The sequence below is a fragment of the Plecotus auritus genome, assembly GCF_963455305.1.
Source record: "Plecotus auritus genome assembly, chromosome: 2".
Lineage (NCBI taxonomy): Eukaryota > Metazoa > Chordata > Mammalia > Chiroptera > Vespertilionidae > Plecotus > Plecotus auritus.
The window spans coordinates 146327826-146352166 of record NC_137771.1 but is presented as its reverse complement, the minus strand read 5'-3'; the positions used below and the strand labels follow the sequence as shown (position 1 = coordinate 146352166).

Here is a 24341-nt window from a genome sequence, read left to right as displayed (position 1 = left end):
CGCCCCTCACGGCACTGCCTGGGTCTGTCCTGAGACTGCAGTTCCAGCTGCTTCGCGCATGGTGTTTCCCGGGAGAGCCATGGCCAGTAAGTCACGCGGCTTCGGGTCCGGGTCCGGCGCCGGCGAGGGCTTCCCCGCACCGTCCGTGACCTTCCCTGACCCGGTGTCCGCGGAGCGAGGGGGGCGGGGCGGCGGAGCGCGGGCCGGCGCACTCCCGGGGTCCTGGCTTCTAGGGGCGCGGGCGGGGCGAGGCGGGGCGGCGGCGGTGGACCCGCGCCTGCTCCCCACGGGCTCCTCCTGCGCCCCGCGAGGCCGTGCCTGCAGGTGGGTCCCTGAGCCGCCTGCGCGGGAGGGCGGGCGGTCCTGTAAGATGCAGGTCGCGCCCCTTCAGAGAACCTTTCCAGGGACGCCCTCTGCAGTTGTGACAACTATGGCATCTCTGGTGTGAGCCTCTGCCTGTGGAATTCCTAGAGACTCTGAGGCTTTGCTCCAGGGGCGGGACTACAAGCAGATTGCTCTCACCTCTTCACCTGAGACTGATTTTTGAACTTGAGTTTTGCGAAGGCCTGAGCCCGGTCACGTGAAACTGAAGCACCTGTTGTCTTCGATTTGGGCTGTGTGATAGGACTGGATCATGTGCTCCACGTTGCACCCGCCCCCCCTCCTGAGCCAAAAATTGGGCAAGTAGTTTCTGCATCTGGACATTGAGCTTAGGGGTTGGGTATCATATGTTAGTTCCACAGCCGCATCCTGGGTCGGCCCCAGGGTTGAGTTTGCCCCAGGCCTGTGCCAGATTTCTTTACACGAGGCAGTGCGGTGCTCTGGACTCAGAACCTGGAGACCTGGAGTCTTACAGTCATTTATATACAGTCGTGGCTCAGTCAGTAGCTTCCCATGTCAACGAGTCATCTAATGTCTCTGGACCTCAGTTCCATAACCTGTAAAATGGACACAAGTGCCACTACGTGGGAGACTTGGGAGGCCCCCGTGAGATGCTAAGGTGTGGAAAATTTGTGGAAGCGCTCTTTGTTTTTTATTTCAACCTGGAGTGCAAGTTGGTGGCTGAACGATTGTTCAGGATCGTCATATGGGAGACCTTTCACACACCTCCCTCTGGATGTGACTGAATCGTTGGAGAGGCAGGCATGACAAAGGCTGATGGACTTGAGAGAGGTGGTTCTTAGTGGTGGCTGTCTGACTTCCTTGAGGAGTTTTTTCAAATCATATGACAACCCCCCTCCCCCCAAAAAAACACCAAACAAACAAGGTGCCCATCTTGCTTTACTGTTCCAGATTTGGGCTTGGATTGTTACTCTGCCTTTGTTCACTGACTGTGCAACTTTTCCCTCTGCAAGCTTCTTGTTTCCTTATTTACAAAGTGTTTTATGTTCCCATGTTGGTGTTTGCACTTATTATGTGTATTTTTTCCCCTGGGTAAGTCCTTCATTGTTAGACTACGATGACTGTTAGGGCAGCCAGGGACTTACAAAATCATTGTATTTTACAGCTGAGGTAACTACTGTGTTTCCCCGAAAATAAGACAGTGTCTTATATTAATTTTGCCCCCAAAGACACGCTAGGTCTTATTTTCAGGGGATGTCTTATTTTTCCATGAAGAAGAATACGGTACACATTTATTGTTAAATGAAAATAAAGGAAATTTATTACCTGTATACGGTATGGTAGTACGGTAGTTGTCAACACAAACCAGACAAACTGTGAATCCTACAGTATCAAGAATTTACTCATTTATTCAATGACAATCATGTCATCATCTTCTGGAACATCATCATAACAATCCAATTCCTGAATTTCCTGGTGAATTTCTTGTGACTCCATTTCTTTCAGAATCAGTGGACCAAATCTCTCATGTTTAGCAATAGCACTGTCTTTAAATGAGGACGTCTTGTCAAGGTAGTCTGCTCGCAATGCATTTGCAATGCAACTGTCAGTGATTTTCTCCCATGAATTCTTCACCCAAGTCACAACTTGCAGTTTAGGTTTCACAAAGTTTCCACGCTGATTTCTCTCCATTCTATTTTCAATGTAGTCATTAATTTCCATGTGCAAATTGTCTTTGAATGGCTTGTTTATTGCAATATCAAGAGTCTGGAGATAGGCCGTCATTCCTGCGGGAATCATCATCTGATCTATTTTTCTTTCGTGAAGAAATGTCTTCATGTCTTTAGTGCGGTGAGTGCTGGCTGCATCCCAGACTAGCAGACCTCTTTGGCTCCCTCGCATAACAAGCGGCAGCATTAAATCGACCCACTTCCTTATAACTGCTTGTGTGGCCCAGGCTTTTTCAGTTTCAAAAATAAAAACGCCCAAAACATGTTCAATCTTTTCCTTCTTGCCCTTAGAAATGATTAAAGGTGGGATTTTAGTGCCATCCAGACGAATTGCCAAAATACAGGAAACACGTGCACTTTCGTAAGCAGTGGAGGGAATGTACGCTAAGGAGGCACCCCGCTGTTCAATTGTTGTTTGAGATGACTGGCCCATAAACACTGCAGTTTCATCCATAGCAATCATGTTGGAAAGATTGTATTTAGAGAAGTCAGCATCATCAATAAAGGACTTGAATGCAAGTGCTCGCTTAATAACTTGAGTATCTTCCAACCTAAACCATGTTGTAGATCTTCTTAAAGACAGTTCACTTCGCTGAAGGAAATTTTCCAGCCAGTGTTGTGATGCTTTGAAGTCTTCGGGGGCTATGTCAAACTGTGGTGCCATTGCAAGGGCAAATTCTTGAATCTGAGCCCTATTCACAACCAAAGCCTTTGCTCTCCTGTCAACAACCCATTCACAGATCAGGTCTTCCAGCTCAGAAAATAATGGTTGCCGACCTGATCCACACTTGCGCTTTTTAGCATTTCCCTTGTCCACTTGTTCAATGAGGTTACCATACTCTGCTCGCCATTTTCGGACCAATCGGATACTCAACATCTTCTCTTTGCAGAAAGCAGTAAGATTTTGGTCCCAAGAGTCTTCCACGATTCCTTTCTTGTACTCCACGGAGTAGCTTTTTCTTTTTGCGCTCATTTCTACCGTAGGGGTAAAAAAAAAGGAATTGGGGTATCAAGGTGGGGGGAGGGGGATCACTCAAAATGACACAGGGGGGATCAGAGGGGGGAATCAAAATGGCACAGGAGAATCAGAGGGGGGATTACCATTTTAGTAACCCCTTTTGATCCTCCTGTGTCATTTTGATTGTCCCCTCTGATCCTCCTGTGTCATTTTGATTGTCCCCTCTGATCCTCCTGTGTCATTTTGATTGCCCCCTCTGATCCTCTGTGTCATTTTAAGTGATCCCCCTCCCCCCACCCCTGTGCCACTGAACACCTTCACCAGACATCCCCCCTACCCCTTTATCAGACATTTACCCCCTGGGGCCTGCCTGGGGACTGTCACTGGGCTTGCTGGGGCCTGGATCTGGGCTGGAGCAGGGTCTGCCACTGACTGAGAACCTTCAGTCATCATGAAGGCGGCCACGAGCATCAGGTAGTGTCACCAGAGACAGACCAGCACTCACCTCCTTCGCCGCGTCCCGTCCGCTCTAATCCTCCTGTTCTTCTACACGCATCTGCGAAAGTCTCCTCCTCTCTCCCACCCCGCGACCAGTTTACAGTAAATTAATTTTCATTCTGAGACAGAGCCTGGGGGCCTTATTTTTGGGGGGGATGCCTTATATTTCACTCAGAAGGAAACATGTAAGTAGGTCTTATTTTCAGAGGATGTTTTATTTTCGGGGAAACACGGTAGTACTCCCCAATGGTGAATTGCCCTGCTGCAATCCCCTCTGTGGAGTGGGCGATTTGCAAAATGCAAGCAATCCCAAGCCTGATTCAGGAGCTGCCTCTTTGAGTAGGATGGGGGAGAGGGAAGCCAGTAATAGCTGTGTGAACTTCACACACCGCCCCCCCCATCCCTCCTCTGAAGCAGAGACAAAGCCCAGCTTCTGAGTTACAGTGGAGACCTGTAGTGGGGTGGTGTGATGTTTTGGTAATGTTCACAACATATTTGTTTGTCCCAAAGTAATCCCAGCTTTTGTTTCCTATTTTAGTTTCCTTTGTTTTCATCCAGATTCTGAAACTGTTCAACAAGCTGCATTCAGGGTTAAATTGAGCTCTTCTCACTTTATAAACCAAGGAATGCAACGTCTGCATTTTCCTTTCAGGGTTAACCATGAGCCAGACAGTCCTTCATCAAAGCCCAGGTCTGTCAGCCCTGCCTCTTCTGAGGACATTTGCACAGGTTCAGGAGACACCCAGAGTGAGCGCTCTCTTTGGGTGGGGTTTTCACACTGTAGAGCAGGGGTGGGTAGGGAAGCTAGGGCAGGGCATTACTGCTAATTCCTGAACTAGCAGCCTCACCTCAGACCATAGGACACAGAAACCACACCAGTCACTTGAACAGGGACAGTTTTATATAAAGAATTATTAACCAGTAAAAGGTGATTAAGAGCTGAAAGAGAACTCTAAAGAATATAGGAAAACAAATGTAGGGTGTAGCTACCACCTCACGGAAGGAATAAGCCAGACCTCCTTGCCCTAAGGCTGACCACAGATCTGTTGGAAGGGCTGGCCACATAATTTGTGGGGTCCAGTCTCCAATAAAGATGTGGAGCCTTGTTAAGATAGCAGGAAAAAGTGCTGTCAGCTTTTCCTTCTGAAGTGTCTCAACATCTCATGGTGGTTTTTATTTGCTACTTAATGTCGCAGTCCTCTTCCACACTAATAAAAGAGAAAGCTGCAAATTGGCTGTACCTTCGTGACACCCACCAGCCAATCAGGAGTGAGTATGCAAATTAACCAAAGATGGTGGGTTAATTTGCATACACAGGCACCGAGCAGCTGGGGTGGGACGCTTGCGTTGTTGCCATGTTGATGACGCAGGCGTTCCGCACCACCCCAGCTGCACGGGGCCTCTGGGCAGTGTGGGAAGGAGGAAAGGCTGGCTCCAGGGCTGGAGCAAAAGCGGTGCCAGCAGCCAGGGGAAGGAAGGCCCATTCTTACATGAATCTTCGTGCATCAGGCCTCTAGTATTAGCATAACCAATGGACACAGACACTGGGGTGGTGGGGGCTTGCCTGGGGTACGAATGGCTGGCGGGGGTGGGGGGTGGGAAGAAGACATATGTAAAACTTTAGACAATAATAAAAAAAAAAAGAGCAAAAAAATGTTGCGGTCCTTTGGGCACAGGGATATTCATGGGACCAGTACAGACCCTCACAAGTGCACAAGAGCCCTGCCCTGTGATTAGGCACATCTGCAGCCCACCAGCTGCCACCCTCCCCCTCCTGATAGCAGCTACACCTAGGCATTGAGTCCCAGCCCCTAATGGGGAACTTGAGACAGGTGTCTCCCCTCCTCATGGACCCACTGCTCCATTCCCAGTGGGATTTCACCTTCTGTACTGGAATGCCCTCAGTTACCTGCATAAGGGGTAGGCTGAGGCCCAAGATCAAATAGTAAGGAATAGTTGTGTATTTAAACCTAGTTGTCTTCCTTCAAGCCCTCTTCTCATTTGTACGTAAAAATCTGGCCCTGCCTACTTCACTTCAGGTTCTTGTGCTTGGCATGGGGCTCTGCCCATGGCAGTTGCTCACCACGGTTTCTCAACATCACCATGGTTGAAATTTTGGACTGATAACTTGTTGTGAGGGACTGCCCTATACATTGTGGCAGGTTTAGCAGCATCTCTGACCTCTTCCTGTTAGATGCCAGTAGCAACCCACCAGTGTGACAGTCTGGAATAGTGGTTCTCAACTTTTCTAATGCTGCGACCCTTTAATACAGTTCCTCATGTTGTGGTGACCCCCAACCATAAAATTATTTTCGTTGCTACTTCATAACTGTAATTTTGCTACTGTTAATGAATCGTAATGTAAATATCTGTGTTTTCCGATGGTCTTAGGCGACCCTGCTAGCGGTTCTCAGAAAGGTTGAGAACCACTGATCTAGAATGTCTCCAGACACTGCTAGATGTCCTGGGAGGCGGAGTTGTCCTCGGGTGAGAACTGCTCTGATTCAGCAGTCAGATCTTCTGACACTTGTGTTCTCCTCTTCTTCAGCATTCCGCTTGGCCCTCATTCAACTTCAAGTTTCTTCCGTCAAATCGGATAATCTCACTCGAGCTTGTGGCCTTGTCCGGAAGGCAGCCGCACAAGGAGCAAAAATAGTTTCTCTGCCAGTAAGTATGGAGGAGCCACCCCTTTCCGGGGACTGTGGGCCCCACAGCATAGCATCTGCTAGCTCTGGTTTTCCTCTTGTGTCTGGGTCCAGCAAGGCCCTTTGGGGGCCAGGATCGTGTCATGTTTGTCTGAAAGATGACCCTCGCAGGGGCCTCTGTGATGGGATGTGCCCATGTGGTTATAGGTCTTTAATGTGAGGATCACCTACTCTGCTCAGAACCCTAGTGGGTTGAAGGACTTACCTAAAGTTGAAATACTCTACCTCGGATATTTCCCTTCTTTCCTTATATAATTCTTTTTTTTTTTTAAATCCTCTCCCCAGGGTATGTTTTCTCTTGATATTTAGAGAGGGAGGGGGGAGAGAGAGAAAGAGAAAGAGAAACATCGATGTGAGAAACATTGACCCGTTGCCTCCCATATGCACCCTGACTGGGAATGATCTTGCAACCTTTTGGTGTATTGAATAATGCTCCAACCAACTGAGCCACCCAGCCAGGGCTCCTTGTATAATTCTTTATAGGACCAGGATGTATTGATTTTAGAGCTAAACCTCCAACATTTAAAAATTTTTTGAAACTGAAACTATTAGAAACATTTAGGAAGCCTACATTTCTAAATGTAGGATTCTGCATCTCTTTTCTAGGCGATTTCTTTTAAAACAACCAGCTGAAGCTTGCACCACATTTGTTTGTCATCACGTAGGGGGTTAGCTCCAGAGAAGGATCCTGCAGGGTCAGTGGTGGAACTATTCCAGACAGCCCCTCCCCCACTCTCTCCCTCCATGGGGAAGAGGCAGCCCTTTGAAAACCCTGCTTAGATTGACTGGAGAATTTTCAGGACTGCCTTGTATATTGGGCTCCAGGCCATCACAGATATGGTCAGTGAGTAGGAATCTTTAGCAGGGGAGCTTGAGACTTAATGTTAATCCCGTCTTTGTTACCACGCCAGTCCTGGGACTCACCTGGACTGTACCCTCATCATGGCCTGTTGGTTTGTGTTGCCCGGGCATTCGAGTTAAAGACCAGGAGTGAAGCAGTTGAATTCAGCTCTGCTTCTCTATCTGACATATGTCTTATACAGGCTGGTAAGCTTGAGTTCCTTAGCACAGTGTGCGGAGCACAGGCAGTCTCAATAAATGCAAGGCGAATGAATTAGAGCAGTGGTCGGCAAACTGCGGCTCGCGAGCCACATGCGGCTCTTTGGCCCCTTGAGTGTGGCTCTTCCACCAAATACCACGGCCTGGGCAAGTCTATTTTGAAGAAGTGGCGTTAGAAGAAGTTTAAGTTTTAAAAATTTGGCTCTCAAAAGAAATTTCAGTCGTTGTACTGTTGATATTTGGCTCTGTGGACTAATGAGTTTGCCGACCCCTGAATTAGAGTCAAAGTCTAGTGGTTTTTGCTTTTCTTTTATGACAGGGCTGTGGAAGACAGACGTGTTCTGGGGAATGAGATTCCGCTGGATCAGTATGCTAGTGCTGGAAGGGAGCTTAGAAACAGTTCATTTTACAGATGAGGAAATGTCTTAACTTCTGTGGCTTTCAAAGCTTCTGTACTTTTTCAATCCCAGGCTTTATTGCTTTACATAGTTGTGGCACGGCCATGGCATACACAGCCCCAGGGCGCCTTATGTGCCGCGACAGCTCAGCCAGGTTCAGTGACCCTGAGTGGGGTGGTTGAAAGGCTTAGAAAAGACAGACAAGAGAATGAAAGCTGGGTCTGGGTGGGACGCTGCTCCCCCATGGAGAGACAGCGCCACGGACTACAAGCTGTGTCTTTATTTTATAGCCACATGCCACGAGGCAAAGTAAGGGCATGTTCAAGATGTTTACAACATTTTCATGGGTTTCAGTCCCACTCAATTACATGCACCTGATCAAGCTTTGTTTACTTGCAGCCTATTTCACTCAGGCACGTGGGGCCACATGTTTGGGGGTTCAAGCTTACAACTATAGCTGTTGGCTATAATTGTGCTGGGAGGGCTCTGCCCTCCAAGCTGGGACCTGCACGTGGCCACGAGAGGACTGTGCCCTCTCATTAGTCCGAGGCTTGAACCTGTCCAAACTCTGTAGCCGCGCCCCACACAGAGTTAATATAATTTTGAGCCTATGGATTCATCCTAGCAAAGTCCCGAGAGTAAGCCCGTTGTGGTGGGCCTGGGTGCCCTGGGAACGTGCAGCTCTCCTGTAGACTCGAGGGAGAGGCCGTTCCCACCTTCTGCCAAGATAACCAGGGTCTGGCTGAGCACAGGTGCCTGGTCTCTTCTCAGCCCCGCCTGAGCCAGCTGCTGACACCTGCCTGTGGCTACAGGCTCTGCAGCCCTGGGACCTCACTGTTTTTTTGTTTTGTTTTGTGTGTGTGTATGTGTGGTTTGTTTTGTGTGTGTGTGTGGTGTGTGTATGTATGTGTGGTTATGTGTGTGTGCGTATGTGTGGTTTGTTGTGTGTGTGTGGTATGTGTATGTATGTGTGGTTATGTGTGTGTGGTTTGTTGTGTGTGTGTGTGTGTGGTTTGTTTTGCGTGTGTGGTTTGTTGTGTGTGTGTGTGGTTTGTTTTGTGTGTGTGTGTGTGTGTGTGTGTGTGTGTTTAATCAGCTGTGTTTTATCCCTTTCAGAGCAGAGCTGGAAGCAGCAGCTCTGTCTTGTTACGGCAGAACTTTAAAATGGGTTGGGTGTTGATGTTTTTGTTCTCTCTTTCTCTCTGCTAACATTATTCTAGGAATGCTTTAATTCTCCATATGGCACGAACTATTTTCCTGACTATGCAGAGAAAATTCCTGGTGAATCCACACAGAAGCTCTCAGAAGTAGCAAAGGAGTGCAGTATATATCTCATTGGAGGTAACTTCCTACCCTCAAGGTATAATGGCGGAACATTAAAAGCATATGGATAATTTTTGTTGCACTTAAACCGTGGAATACGAATTAGCCATTGAAAAGAATGAGGTTGGTCTATATGTAGTAAAGGGGAGAGCTCATCTAGACACGCTGTTAAGTGGGAAAAGAGTAGGTTCAATATGATATGAACAAGTACTCCCATTCATATTAATCCCCCGCACAAAAGGTTATTGATTTTTATATGTAGTTTCGCATGTCAGACATAGTCAGTGTTGTAGAAGGACACACACCTCACTGGTAATTATGATTCTCCCTGGAGGAGTTGGAGTGAAGGTGCAGGTGGAAGTATGGAAAGAAAAACCATACCTGAGTGTCTTTCATTTTACTAATACAGGGTTAAGAAAATAGTTTTTCTTAAAGAGGCTACATACATCAAGGTAGCTTTATGTGGTTGTAAAATAAATTACAAAATGTTCTGTTTGCTTAAAAAAATCAGTACAGTAAAACTGTTTAATAAGTACTGCAAACAAAATTATTTCTGTATTATGCTATATTAAGAATTAGAAATGAGTAAGAGGTGGGAAAAGAAGGCAAAGCAGGAGGAGGCAGGACCGGGAACTACAGTCAGTGATGGACAGACATGTGGCTACATGCCCATCTTGAGACCTTTGTGGATGCAGCTATATCGCAGGGGGGCCTGGTGAACTTAAGTTGAGAAACAGTGAATTCCCCATGTTGCTTCAGTGTTTCAGATTAAATTTTCCTCAAGATCAAAGCTGAATTCAGAAACAGTTTGGATATTTTTGAAACTTGTCTTTAGCATCTGACCTAGTTTTCTACACTCTGGAATTTATCTCTGAAAGATTGTATTCAAGAAGGAAAACAACTGGTTAAATGACCCTTAGAAGATAGTAAACTGTATTGTTAGACATAAGTGACAGTTTATCAAGCCTTTGTCCAGTTCTAAAAGAATGCTTTGTTCAGAATATTTTCTGTGCCTGCGTCTTTCTCCTCTCAATAAAAGGCTCCATTCCTGAAGAGGATTCTGGGAAATTATATAACACCTGTGCCGTGTTTGGGCCTGATGGAGCTTTACTGGTAAAGCACAGAAAGGTAAGTAGGAAATGTGCCAAGTCTCATTGCCTCTTGAGAATTTACTATGAAGTCCCCTGTTTCTTCTCATTGTATTGTACACACATCAGGCATTTTGACTGGGTGGCACAATTGGCTATTCTTGGATTTGGCATTTTGGTATAAATTTTAGACTTGGTCTGTCAAAGGAAAAACCTGCAGGAATTTTAGTTAGGATTGCATTGAATATATAGAGATCTTTTGGGGAGAGTTGACATCTTTGCAGTAGTAAATGCATATACATTTAGGATTATTAAGTCTTCCTGGTAAGTTCATTCTTTTATTGTTATGGAATGTCTGTTCTGCTTTTTTTTGTTTGTTTGTTTTGTTTTTTGGGGTTTTTTTTTGCCCTTGTAATACTCTCTTTCTTGAAGTTTATTTTACCTCTAATAATACTGTAGCCACTCTTCTTGTACTTAATCTTGGTGTGTTTTTTTTAATCTTTCAAGCTATGTGTGTCTTTATTTTTAAAATTTGTAGGTAGCATATAGTTGGGTTTTGCATTTTTATTCATTCTGACAGTTCTTGCATTTTAACTGGAGTAGTTACTCCATTTATATGAATACTAGTGTCCTGGTGCATGGATTTGTGCACATTGAAAGGAAATTAATTAGAAGAAGTATTTTAATATTGCTATTTGCGGCTTGCTAATGGAAAGAAAATAGGATTCTAACGAGTCTCCTATCTACCTACTTCAGGACTTCTATGAGGATCAAGTGAAATGAGGCATGGGAAAACGCTTCACAAACATTAGGTTGAACTGTAAAATGTTTGCACCTGGCTATAAAACAAGTTGGGTTCCTGGGCTGAAGAAACTCCAAGGAGGCTAGTTGTTAGGGAGAGGAAGCCAGGTCTTGCTACATGCCCACAGGCACCATTTCCAGGCAGGGATGGGCTGTGGGCGCCTTTTGCGCCATGGAGTCTTGGCAGCATTGGCTGCAATTGGTGGGGTGTTGCTCCCAGGTGGTGATGGGGCCTGTGTCCTGCTTGGGGGAAGCCAAGTGTTGGTTTGTCGGTGCCAGGTCCGTGTACCATTTATTTTTAAATGGCCAGTTCGTGTCATGGCAGCTCCTGCGTTGAGCATCTGCCCCCTGGTGGTCAGTGTACATCATACCTACCATTCAGATGGACAGATAGTCTTTTATACATATAGATAATTATTGATATGGATTTAAGCACATAGACATTTCACTTTATTTTTCCCATTGTTCCTCTTTTCTGCATTCTTTGGGGTTGAGTATTTTTTAGAATTCCATTTTAATTTGTCTATTGGCTTTTAAATTATACCTCCTCTGCTATATTTTTTTAAGCTGTTGCCCTAGGCATTACAATATGCCTAGGGCATATTATTTTATCACAGTCTACTTAGAGTTAATATTATATTACTTCATATGAAATTTCTAACCCCTTCCCATTTTTAAACTATGGTTGACACGCATATTGTTTACGTACATTGTAAATCCCACAAAGAATGTATTTTTAAAGTAGCATGTATTTTAAAGAAAGAAAGATAGAAATCTTTTGTTTACTCAAATATTTACCATTGCTATTTTTCTTTCCTGAAGATCCTAGTTCTAGCTGATATTTTTACCTTCAAAAAGAAAGACCTTCTTTTGCTTTTTTTGTAGTGAGGATCTGCTAGCTATGAATTTTCTTATTTTTTGTTTATGAACATCTTTAGTTTGCCTTTATTCTTGACAGAGATTTTTGGTGGAATAGAATTCGGAGTTGACAGTTTTATTTTTTCAATTACCTTCTAGCCTCTTTTTTCTTTTTTTTTTTTCTGATTAGTTAGTGGTAACTTGTATTGTTCCCTGTGTGTAACTTGTGTTTTTATCTGCCTGCCTTCAAGATTTCTCTTTTGTATTTTTTAGTGGTTAATATTTTGTCTCTCATATGCCTAGGGGGTTTTTTTGTATGGGTCGTACTTCATGAAACTTGACATTTAAGTCTTTCACCATATGTAGGAAATTTGGGGGCATGATTTTGTTATATATATTTCTGTCCCATTCTCTTTTTATAGGATTCCAGTTTTGATACTGTTACTCCAAACCAGGTCACCAAGGCTCTGGTTCTTTGTTTTTATTTTCCTAACCTTTTTTCTTTCTCTTCTTCAAATTGAACAGTTTCCACTAATCTGTGTTCTGAATCTTTCTTTTGTAGTTGCCAATTTCCTATAAGCCAATTCAGTGAAATGTTTAAAAATTTCAGATACTGAATTTTTCAGTTCTTTTTAATATATATATATATATATATATAATTGATTTCAGAGAAGAAGGGCGAGGGAGAGAGAGATAGAAACATCAGTGATGAGAGAGACTCATTGACAGGCTGCCTCCTGCATGCCCCACAATGGAGCCCGAAACCCAGTATATGCCCTGACCAGGAATCGAACTGTGACCTCCTGGTTCATAGGTTGATGCTCAACCACTGAGCCATTGCAGCTGGGCTCATGTGGTTCCTTTTTTTAAAAAATATATTTTATTGATTTTTTACAGAGAGGAAGGGAGAGGGATAGAGAGTTAGAAACATCGATGAGAGAGAAACATCGATCAGCTGCCTCCTGCACACCCCTTACTGGGGATGTGCCCGCAACCAAGTTACGTGCCCTGACCGGAATCGAACCTGGGACCTTTCAATCCACAGGCCGACGCTCTAGCCACTGAGCCAAACCGGTTTCGGCATGTGGTTCCTTTTTATAGCTTTTATTTCTCTACCAATATTTCTATTTGTTTAATTTATTACGAGCATTTTTTTTTTTTTCATATCTTGAGCTTAGTTTCAATAGCTGCTTTAAAGTTTTTGGTAATTACCACATCTTGGTCATGTTGGGGTCTGCCCCACACATCTTTAATTCAGTGGTGAGCCAGAGATTTCTGCAATTGCATATGTAGAATATAGGGCTCTTTCTCTTTTATCCTTTTCAGGATTTGCCCCCTCACTTCCCAGCTGCTGTGAAACTGTTTTCGGGTTTCTCAAGCCAATGTGATTGTGGGTAGTTTTCCCCACTACTCCCAGCAACAACTGGGGCCTTGCTTCCAACCAAGAGCAGTAAACAAATGGGACACTCACCCAGCGTTATTCCCTTCTAAGTATTGACTTCCCTTCAGTTTTTCCCTGATTTCGATCATTTTCCAGTGCTTTTTATTTTGTCCAGTGTTAATAGTTACTTATGAGAAAGCTAATCGGTCTGATGGGAGCCACTCTGCCATTTCTGGAAGAGGAGCCAGCGTTGAGCTATTAACTCCCTTCTTTTAAGTGCATATATGTCCATGATATGGCATATATCCCTCCATTTATGTAGGCTTTTAAAAATTTCACATTGGCCCAGATGGTGGGGCTCAGTGGTTGAGCGTTGATGTATGAACCAGGAGATCAGAGTTTGATTCCCCGTTGGGGAACATGCCCAGGTTGTGGCCTCAATCCCCAGTGTGGGACATGCAGGAGGCAGCAGATCAATGATTCGCTCTCATAATTGATGTTTCTATCTCCCTCTCTCCCTCTCCTTTTCTCTCTGAAATCAACAAAAATACATATTAAAAATAAATAAATATTTCAAATTGTTTTTATAGTTTTTTTGGGTATAGTCTTATATATCATTTGCTAGGTTTATTCTTCATGGGTGGTTTTTGATGCCCTTTAATTTTCTGTTTCTTGCTAGTAAATATAGAAGTACAAGTAGTTATAAAAATATTGACCTTGTACATAATAGTAACCTTGCTAATGTCACTCATTAATTCTAATAATTCATCTGTAGGTTTCCTCTGGAGTATCTAGGTATGCAATTATATTTTCTGATGACAGATTCAATTTTGGTTCTTTCTAATCCTTATACTTTTTAGTCCTTTCTCTTGCCTTGGTGCTTTGGTTAGGACCTCTGATAGAGTTTTGAATAGTAGGTATTTTTGTATTGTTCCTGATCTTAAAAGGAGAAGGCTGTTAATATGGCACCATTAGGTACAGTGTTTCTTTAGTGTTGTTTTTAGATACTCTTTATCAGACTAAGGAAATCCCCTTACTAGAAGAGTTTTCCATTTTTGTTTTTATAATAAGAATGGATGCCCAGACAGCATGGTTCAGTGTTTGAGCATCGACCTATAAACCAGGAGGTCATGGTTCGATTCCCGGTCTGGGCATATGCCTGGGTTGTGGCCTCGATCCCCAGTGCAGGGTTTGCAGCTGACAAATGATTCTCTCTCACCATTGATGTTTCTATCTCTCTCTCCCTCTCCCTTCATCTCTGAAATCAATAAAAATATATTTTAAAAAATAATAAGAATGGATGGCCTGGCTGGTGTGGCTCAGTGATTAAGCGTCAACCTAGGAACCAGGAGGTAACCGTTCGATTCCTGGTCAGAGCACATGGTGGGGGTTGCAGGTTCAATCCCCAGGGGGTGTGCAAGAGATAGCTGATCAATGAGAATTTTCTCTTATCATTGACGCTTCTATCTCTTCTTCTCTGAAATCAGTAAAAATATATATTTAAAAAAAAGGATAGATGTAGAAGTTTACCAAATGCTCATTATGCACCTTTTAAGATGCTCATATGATTTTTCTCCTTTATTCTGTTAGTGTGATAAATCAGAATCCAATTTGGAAGTGATATGTTATTCTTTTTGTAAATTGCTGCATTTGGTTTGCAAAATTTGACCTATTTTTAATCACTTACCCACTTTCCTCCTCTCCTGCCAATGTGTCAGTTTGATTCTGTTTGAGGAGTCTTCATGTAGCATTTATATTGAGTAAAAAAGCTTCCCATAAGAAATCTAGACGTTGATTTGTACACCACCTAGGAAAGAAGGGTCATAAAACCTACACTATCGTTGTCCCATTTCCTGTAATGGAATTCATTTTGATAGTGTCAGATTGTGGGGTGGGTTGTGGGCATGTTGCGGTGCTGTTTGTACAGTTGCTCTTACGTGAGTCACCTCCATATCTGGCCATGGACAGATTATTTTTATTGCCATGAACTCTGCTGGAAAAGAGGTAACTGAAGCTCGTATTTGTGCTGCAGCTCCATCTGTTTGACATTGATGTTCCTGGGAAAATCACATTTCAAGAATCTAAAACATTGAGTCCTGGTGATAGTTTCTCCACATTTGAGACTCGTACGTACCAGATAAGTCCACCTCTTTTTGCAGTCCCAGTAACAGAGGACCAGGTATTCCTTTGTTGTTGTTTTTTTATTATGCCCCTCCCTAATTTCTTTTTTTTTTTTTAATTAATCCTCACCCCCAGGATATTTTTCCATTGATTTTTAGAGAGAGTGGAAGAGACAGAAAGAAGCATTGATGTGAGGGAGATACAATAATTGGTTGCCTCCAGCACTCACCCAGACCAAGGCCAGGGATCCAGCCTGCAGCTGAGGTACATGCTGTTAATTGGAATTGAACCCGAGACCCTGCAGTCCGTGGGCCAACGCTCTATCCACTGAGCCAAACCGGCTAGAGCACTCCCTAGTTTCTTTACATAACCTGGCTGAAAGGCCAGAAGTGAGAAGGGCAGAGAACGGTCAGAGATCTAGAAAGGGCAGGCTGAATGGAGAACTAAGAGTTTGACATGACTTTGCTCTTCCATTTGGCTACAGCCTCCTATTAGTGTGATAGTTTCCAGAGTGTGCTTGCTAGGCCACAATTGAGCACCTCTCGCTTAGATAATAAGCATTCAGTTAGAATGAATTTCTCATCTCTGCTCTGCTGATGTAAATGATGTCTTTACGAGGTGACATCCAAGCAAGAATAAGCTTACAGATTTTCTCCACCATGGGCCCTGTGTCACTGTATCCCCATCAGTCAGTGATATTAACTCAGGAGGCTTTACCCTCACACCATGCTGCAGGCTAACTGTCATTTGTGCACTTTCTGTTCGTAAACAGCTTACTGCAGAGTGGGCCTAGGCATCTGCTATGACATCCGCTTTGCAGAGCTTGCACAAGTCTACGCGCAGAGAGGTGAGGCAGCACTGTCGTCGTGTTGTGTGGGTGCTTGGAGGTTTGAGTCTGGATAGAGGGAGCCCTTAGTCGGAAAAGCTGGAGGAGAGGTCTTAATCTCTCCACCCCTATCTGGCTTCTCAGACTTTTGCTGTGTATGGACAGTGTGGTTTTCCAGAGATTGTGATTTAACACGTTATGTGGCTAAGGCAGGAGCTAGACTAGACTCTTAAACATCTGCTCTACCCTTCCAGCCCTTCCTGCTACTGTGTTTGGAAAGAGTCCTGTGGAGCCCAGTAGAAATGAAAACATGGTCTGTCCCTCGTGGATTTCACTGTGCCATAGTCCTAGATGTTGGGTACGGTGGAAATGTAGTCAGTGACATTTTGGTCCAGAGAAAGGGTGTCCTACCATCCAGCACCAAACCACATCAGAAGATCTGGGTTCTGGCTCCAACTCTTCCCCTACCTGGTATGATACTTTGGGTAAATGATTTCATTTCTAGAGCAGTGTGGCTCCCAGTTTTCTCATAGGGATGGTGTGAGGACAAAGGAGAGAGAACTTATTAAAGCTCCTTGTATGGCACTCAACAAATATTAGCAGTCCTACTAGACTGTCGAAGCTACTCTGATTCTGAATTAACTGTCACTTAATGCAGTGAGGTAGATGCAGACAGTTTGCCTGCTCTGGGAAAGGTGGAGGCGCCCCGGCTCTGGGTCGGCAGTCTCTGTGGAGCCTGGAGGCACCTACTCTGCTCCTCATTTCATTTGAAGGGCATCATAGAACGTGGTCCTCGGCCATGCAGAGCTGACCCAGTGGTGCCGAGAGAAATCTGAATGATAGTTCCCCCCCCCTTTTTTTTAAGTGAACTCACATGTGGTTTTGGTTATCAATACCACTTTTCTCGTGTGTCCGTCTGCGCCATGCGAGTGTCTCTAAGGGAATTCAGAGCCATAACCTAATGTTGCTGACACTGTCTGACTTGGCTGACATCCTTTTATTCGTGGAAAAGTTGGAGTTTGGTCCCCACTGGGTGGAGAACAAAGGGAGCGGCCAGGGAGGTTGGGTGTTCTTCTGCACTGACTCTCGGCCTCCCTCTCCCCTAGGCTGCCAGCTGTTGGTCTATCCTGGAGCTTTTAATTTGACCACTGGACCAGCTCACTGGGAGTTGCTTCAGCGAGGCCGGTAAGACAGCATGTCAACGTACCTTCCAGCATCTCAGCGTTTCTCTGTGGAAAGATTTCAGGGTGGTGGAAGTACCAGCCTTCCTGATACAGAATGGTGCCTGTAACTCAATTCCGCAGCATCCAATTGCATTTCAAATAGATGTATCATTTCATCTTTCACCTCAAAGGGAAGGCTTCTGCTGGGAACCTTCTCTTCAGAAGCCAGAGCACCAATTGCTTAGATTTTGGGGGACTGTGGTTTTTGCATTTCCAAGAGCTTTTAGTGCATCAAGTGGGCAGCGATTTCATTTACTGTGATTAGAAGTGAGCTGGTTTCTCTGGCACAGTTGCCGGCAACTTTTACAGAGAATTGGAGACTCATGGAGTATGTGTGTTCAGAGCCCAGAAGCTCAGGAAAAGCAGGAGTTATTTTAGCCTGACAGCCCAGGGGAGAGGTTTGTGGTCTTCACACAGCTGACCCTGTGCTGTTTGATTGGGGTGCTTACCCCACTCCAACTTCTACAGCAGCCTGCTAGTCCCGGGGATGCTCTGCCAGGAACCTCGTTATAAACCCTTGTGCTTCTAACCTCTAAATGCTGGGCATCGCACAGCTATCTCTGATGTGTCACAGTTGCTGTTTCCTTAGCCCCCTGAGGCTGAGCAGTGAAAGGCAGGTAGCAAGGGGGGATGGAACATGGAAGGGAAAAGGAGTGTGACTGTGTGTAAAGTGCTCTGCAAACCATGAAATGCTGGTCAGAGATGATGGGTTTCTTGATTAAATGTTTTTGTTTTATGCGTTTTTTTAAAAAAAAAAATACTTTTTTTATTGATTTCAGAGGGGAAGAGAGATAGAAACATCAATGAGGAGAGAAAATCGATAGGCTGCCTCCTACACGCCCCCTACTGGAGATCGAGCCCAAACCCTGGGCATGTGCCTTGACTGGGAATCGAACCCTGACCACCTGGTTCATGGGTCAGTGCTCAACCACTGAACCACACTGGGCTTGATTAAATGTTTTTTAAATTGAGGTATAATACACATACAGAAAAGTGCACAAATTTTGCCTCTACAGGCAGGTCAATGAAATATGTGCCACCTACAACCAAGATCAACTTATGGAACATTTCCCAATCCCTAGAATGGTCCCTTTTGCTCCTTCCTAGTCAATGCCCTTTCCTCTCTGCCTAGAGGTGGCTACTGTTCTCCCTTCTAGAGATGATGGTAACTTTTACTGCAGGGGCATGTAGAGGTGTTTGCCTGGTTGCATTGTAGAAGGTGGGGTAGGGGTGTGTGTTACCAGGAATATTAATAAATGCAGTAAAAGTGGAAAGCAAGAAAAGCTTGGGAGAGACTGGCATGACTAGCTTGGATCTATTGATTGAGCCCAGAGAGCTCCCAGGTGAGGTGGCTTGATGTACCCAGGCTGGACACCTGGAATTCTGATCTAACTTGAGAGATGGCACGATCACCATTGGCATGGAAGTGCCATACAGCCCTCAACATGTATTGCCCCATCAAGGCCAACCCATGGGCCTTGGCTACCTTGGCTTGCGTTAACCCCAGAGAAGTTCTTTTACTGGTTGGCTCAGGTCAGAGTCTGTCCACTGTGGCAGTATTAACATTTTGGACTAGATTATTCTGTGTTTTGGGGGGCTCTCCTGTGCATTGTAGGATGGTTAGCAGCATTTCTGACTTCCACCCACTGGATGCTAATAGCAACCCCCTAGTTACGACAATTAAAAGATCTCCAACCCGGTCGGTGTGGCTCATTGATTGAGCATCGACCTATGAACCAGGAGGTCACAGTTTGATTTCTGGTCAGGGCATGTGCCCGGGTTGCCAGCTCGATCCCCAGGGTGGGGTGTGCAGGAGGCAGCCAGTCAATGATTCTCTCTCATCATTGATGTTTCTAGCTCTCTCTCTCTCTCCCTCCCCCCCTTCCTCTCTGAATCAATAAAAAAATATATTTTTTTTAAAGAAAGGTCTCCAGACACTGGCAGATGTCCCCTGCTGGCCAAAATTGCCCCAATGAGAACTGGCTTAAGTAATAAGATGATTTTAGAAGAGAGTGTTCCGTGGCTTTGCGTGTTTCTTCTGTATCTGAGCCAGCCTGTCTATCGTAGTTTTTAAAAGAAGGATCAGTCCACTTAGGATAGGAAAGTGCCTCAGATGTGTAATGCATGATATCCCTGTTTTCTGTCCATTGACTCCAGGGCTGTTGATAATCAGGTGTATGTGGCCACAGCATCTCCGGCCCGAGATGACAAAGCCTCCTATGTTGCCTGGGGACACAGCACTGTCGTGAATCCTTGGTGAGTGGCCTAAGCAGGGACGGGCTCACTAGGAGCTCACTTGGGCGGGTGGGTTGTCTGATTGGTGATTGGCCCTGCCCCTCACCCACCCGGGTCCGGTGCCTGCCAGGTGGCTGCCTCTCGCTGTGAGGAAGCTTCCACTTGAGGACCATGTGAGAAAGAAACGGCCCTGCTCTCCTGCCTGAGGCCTGGCCTTCGCCCTGGCCTTCGCCCTCTTCTGAGTTTCTGTTGTCAGTCAGACTTGGATCATAGGGGACACAAGGCAGCAGTGATGGGTGGCAGTTTTAGTGAAACAGGCCTCCAACTCTCGGCTTTTGGTTAAAATTTAGACTGGGTGACTGGGAATGAGTTACAGGGTGAGGATTCTGCCCCCGGAACAATTAGAGGAGAGGGTAGATGGGTTCAATAAGGGAAACGGAATCTGTCTTCTGTGAGAGGGCAGAGCATTTTACTGCTCAGCGAGACCAGCATGAGAGTCTGCCCATGTGCACATGCAGGTGTGCACTGATGCACGTACCGTGGTCTCCACCTGCAGTTCACACAGCACTTTTACACGTGGTCTCAGTGTGAACGCCAGGGACTTCCCTTCTGGTAAGCCTGGTTTATAGATGATGGAATTGAAGTTCACAGGCTAAAGTGGTTAGAACTGGTGTTTGGACCCAGGATTTTGACTTTAGAACTTGGATTTATGTCGTACATCTGCATGATCACACACACGCACGCACACACAAACAGATACGAATTTCTACAATTTCAGGATACACATACCAGTAAAGGCTGAGAAGGGTCCCTGGTCACTGTGGGGTCCCTAAAGCTTCTCTCTTCGGACTCTATAGGACCCACAGATTAAAGCATGTGATAAGGGGAGTCCTTGAAAATATGAACAGCAAGAGATTCCCTGCACATCAGGATTTGGGGGGCATTGGGAAACTGGAAGGATTAAGGTGGCCTGAAAATTTTCTCAGACGTGATTCAAGTCCCTCTGCCCGGATGTTAGTGATGCACCTCTGCTTCGCCTAGCTCTGCTGATGAACTCTGGTACTGGCCAGGCTGGCCGCTTCTGACAGAGTAGCTCTACAAGGTTTACCTTAATTTCTTCCTTTTCAGAATTCCATTTGTAGGGTTTGGGGGCCTTCTGACTTATATTGACTTTGGGATGGGTGCCTAGGATGAGAGAGATCTTTGAATGCCAGGGAAAATGAGGAAGAAAGAGAAAAAGAATAGAAAAGGATTCAGTTAAATGGCATTAATAATTGTGTTTGTAGCTCATTTGTGCCAAGTCTGTTTGCGGCCATCTGGTAGACGGAGCCAGTCACTGTGAGAGTGTTTGTTATGCCAGGTTACCGTGTGTTGTGCTTTGGAGAGATTGCACTTCACTAGGTCTGTGTTGGAAGCCTGCTTTGGGCCGGGAGGCACAGATCAGCCTTTCCCCAGATTTAAGAAGGAGTGTTGTTGTCTCCAAGTGTGGGGCTCCTGCCGGGTGTGGTTTCCCCAGCACTTCTACGCATACCCACAGATTGAAACTTTTCCTTCAAACATGGAAGGCCCTTAACATAGGGATGCAGGGGTCACTGGCATAAGACCAGAGGGCCACACAGATCTGGGCCAGGCCCAGTGCCTGCCTCACTATCGCAGAGTTCGGGAGCAGCCCTGGCAGGGGTGAAGAAGCAGAGCCAGACCGCCCTTGTCAAGGACACCTATGGACATGCACTCCTGAGGGGGTAGGACAGCACCTCCTTTTGGTTATAAGTGGCACTGGCCCAGATGTTTATGTCATGGAATAAGAAAACTAGGAGTTTGCAGTTTAGGAAATATACTCCATAATTTTCTAAGTCCTAGCAGAGCTTTTCTTTCCACTTTATAATTTATTAAAAGTGACTTGGCTCAAGGCCACACAGCATTTTCAATGGTGGAACAGGAGTTTATATCCTTACTTTCTGGTTTTAAATCTCAGATTCCTTGCCCTTTGGCCTGTCAGATGGGGAGAAAAGACAGAGAGGTCTTGAATATCAGAACCCACTCACCTCCCCTGAATCTTTTCCAGGGGGGAGGTCCTGGCCAAAGCTGGCACTGAAGAAACGATCGTGTATTCAGACATAGGTAAGATCTGCCTAGCCCAGGGCATCAGGTTAGGTGTCTGGCATCGCCAATGCTCTGAGGCCAGATTCCATAGCTGGGGCAGCCCGTCACCTGGAGGAGTTCCTTTATCCCTACCCCACCCCCTCCCCAGTTTATCCTTGGTTCTTGGTCAAGTCTTGAAGGCTATAGTTTATTTTGAGTTTTTTTGGTTTGGTTTGAAGTGACTCCAGGGGCTGTGCCAGGCCATCTGTGCCTCTAGACAAGGCCTATATTACTGAATTACTTAGCTGAGACTCTGGTAGTTTTTATACTGTTTGGGAGGAAAAATCCCTTTGGTTAGTGAAGAGTTACATCTTATTAATAGTGCACTTTTCTGTTTTTGCAGACTTGAAGAAGGTGGCTGAAATACGCCAGCAAATCCCCATATTTAGCCAGAAGCGATCAGACCTCTATGCAGTGGAGGCGAAAAAACCCTAAGGTTTATGTTTCCAGTGTGTCATGAAATAGGAAGATATGTTTCTGCAATATCAATTCCCTGCTGAATTCTTTAATGGGGATCCTTTTTGTTTGTTTGTTTTTAATTTTAGCCTTCCTTTCCTGGGAACTTTCTGTTGAGACGATGGAACTTCAGCACACTGATATTCTCCACACCACCATATTAAGTAGGCAAAAAGGACTCAGGCTGGGCATTGAAGAGCGGGAGGAGAAGGGGATGGTTCTAAACCTTATTCCATACTTAAATCACCTCCAAGGAGTTGGTAAAAGTATGAGATTTGGGTATTCTGGTGGTTGGTTTACCTGATACAAATGTATTGGTGTCATAAACCTCTTATCTCATTGCTGGAATTGGAATCCGTTATGTAGAAAGTAGGTATACTCTTTCCAGCAGTACCTTAAAGTTGTATTTTGGGTTTATGAATAGCTGTGGGAAGCAAGGGGATGGGTCCTTGGTGTTTGCTAGGGGAGTTGGCAGCCCCTGTAGCGGCCTTCGAGAAGGAGCTAAAGAGTCAACCCCAAACTCTCCAGGTCTTAGGGGCAAGACTGTGTCAACAGTGAGGCCTGTGGGAAGATGGCAGTGGAAGCATTTGGTCAGGCAACTAAAGTATGTCTCTGCAAGAGGTGTCTTTTTTTAAGATTATTAATTGATTTTGAGAGAGAGAGAAGCATCGATCAACTGCCTCCTGCACACCCCCCAACCAGGGATCTATCCTACAACTCAGGCATGCGCTTTCACCAGGACTCCAACCTGCAACTTTTCAGTGCACAGGATGATGCCTAACCAACTGAGCCACACCAGCCAGGGCTAGGGAGTTTTTCTTGATAGGAACTTTTTTAAGTGTCTGAAAGTCTCTCTCTCTTGTGTTTTTCTCTCTAGTAATACTTTTTACCTTGATAAAGGCAAGTTTTTAGCCTAATGGTTCTTGGAATACTTTGGGAAAATTATGAATTTCAATAAGCTGTTATTTATGTACTAGAAGCCTGGTGCATGAAATTTGTGTATGTGGGGGGAGGGGTCCCTCAGCCCAGCCTGTACCCTCTCCAGTCTGGGACCCCTCGGGAGATATCCGACTACCCTGTGGGATTGGGCCTAAATTGGCAGTCGGATATCACTCTCGCAATCCGGGACTGCTGGCTGCTAACTGCTTGCCTGCCTGCCTGCCTGCCTGCCTGATCGCCCCTAACTGCCTCTGCCTGCCGGCCTGATCGCCCCTAACTGCCTCTGCCTGCCGGCCTGATCGCCCCTGCCTTGCCCCTCTGCCGGCCTGATCATCCCTGCTTTGCCCCCCCTGCTGGCCTGATCGCCCCTGCCTTGCCCCCCTGCCGGCCTGATCATCCCTGCTTTGCCCCCCCTCCGCTGGCCTGATTGCCCCTAACCACCTCTGCCTCGGCCCCTGGCGTAAGCCACAGTCTGGCCTCCCTCTGCTGGAGGTGACCTGGTGGATCAGGGGAAGGGGCCGCCCCCATTACCCCGCTGCTGCTGCCACTGCCGGCCTGAGCCTCATCCCTTCGCAGCCACCCACAGCTGCCTGAGCCTGGGCCCTTCATAGCCGCGTCTCAGCCCTTCGCAGCCGCTGCAGCTTGTCCGGAAGGTTGTCCAGAAGACATCCATTCTAATTAGCATATTACCCTTTTATTAGTATAGATGTTATAGCTAGCAATGGGCTGGTAATGTTTAACAACAAGCTGTCCAAGAAAAAGCCCTGATTTTGTGGTAGCATTTTCCAATTTCTGTGGTATAAATACTTCCACCCTGGCCAAGTTCCATCTATCAATATGATACCTCTACACACACAATTGGGAATAGATGTGCACCATCTGACACGTGTGTACATCCATGAAACCCTATTAGTCAAGGTAATGAAGATGCCCACTCCACCATCAAAAGTTTCCTTGTTCTCTTTTATAATTCCTCTAGTTATTCCTCTTGTTCCCAGGCACTGACTGGCTTTGTTACTATAGATTAGTTTGAATTTTCTAGAATTACATAAAAATGGACCCATACCATATATGTACTTTTTAATTTGTCTTTCATCATTTGGAGATTATCCATATGTGTGCATCAATAATTCATTCCGTTTTTATTGCTGAGTAGTAGTCTGTTGTATGGATATACCATCATTTGTCCACCTATTGATGAGTATTTGAGTTTCCAGTCTTCGGCTATTACAAATAAAGCTTCTTGTATAAGTTGTTC

The 24341-nt window shown here is 45.4% G+C and overlaps 1 protein-coding gene across 3 annotated transcripts; it reads left to right on the top strand.

Annotated features, from left to right (window-relative positions):
• NIT2 (nitrilase family member 2) lies at window positions 1-24341 on the top strand. 3 transcript variants are annotated; one of them, XR_013959889.1, is made up of 12 exons: window positions 1-86; window positions 6077-6195; window positions 8911-9031; window positions 10053-10141; window positions 15174-15267; window positions 16035-16109; window positions 17195-17273; window positions 19469-19567; window positions 21612-21667; window positions 22032-22124; window positions 22234-22308; window positions 23022-24341. XR_013959889.1 is itself a non-coding variant. In XM_080655442.1 (11 exons), the coding sequence occupies exons 1-10, from the start codon at window positions 59-61 to the stop codon at window positions 22121-22123; spliced, it is 852 nt and encodes a 283-aa protein (XP_080511568.1). In that variant the 5' UTR covers window positions 1-58; the 3' UTR covers window position 22124; window positions 22234-24341. The 3 variants fall into 3 exon arrangements, 2 of the variants coding, with proteins under 2 accessions (XP_080511568.1, XP_080511569.1); XM_080655442.1 differs by having other exon boundaries at window positions 22234-24341; XM_080655443.1 differs by lacking the exons at window positions 21612-21667; window positions 22234-22308; window positions 23022-24341 and having other exon boundaries at window positions 22032-22078.

Excerpts from the sequence above, each read along its gene's own strand:
- NIT2 (XM_080655442.1), top strand. The coding sequence starts at position 59 with ATGGTGTTTCCCGGGAGAGCCATGGCCA. Across the intron at positions 9,032-10,052 it reads CAGTATATATCTCATTGGAG|GCTCCATTCCTGAAGAGGAT; the intron begins GTAACTTCCTAC and ends TCTCAATAAAAG. Across the intron at positions 17,274-19,468 it reads GAGTTGCTTCAGCGAGGCCG|GGCTGTTGATAATCAGGTGT; the intron begins GTAAGACAGCAT and ends CATTGACTCCAG.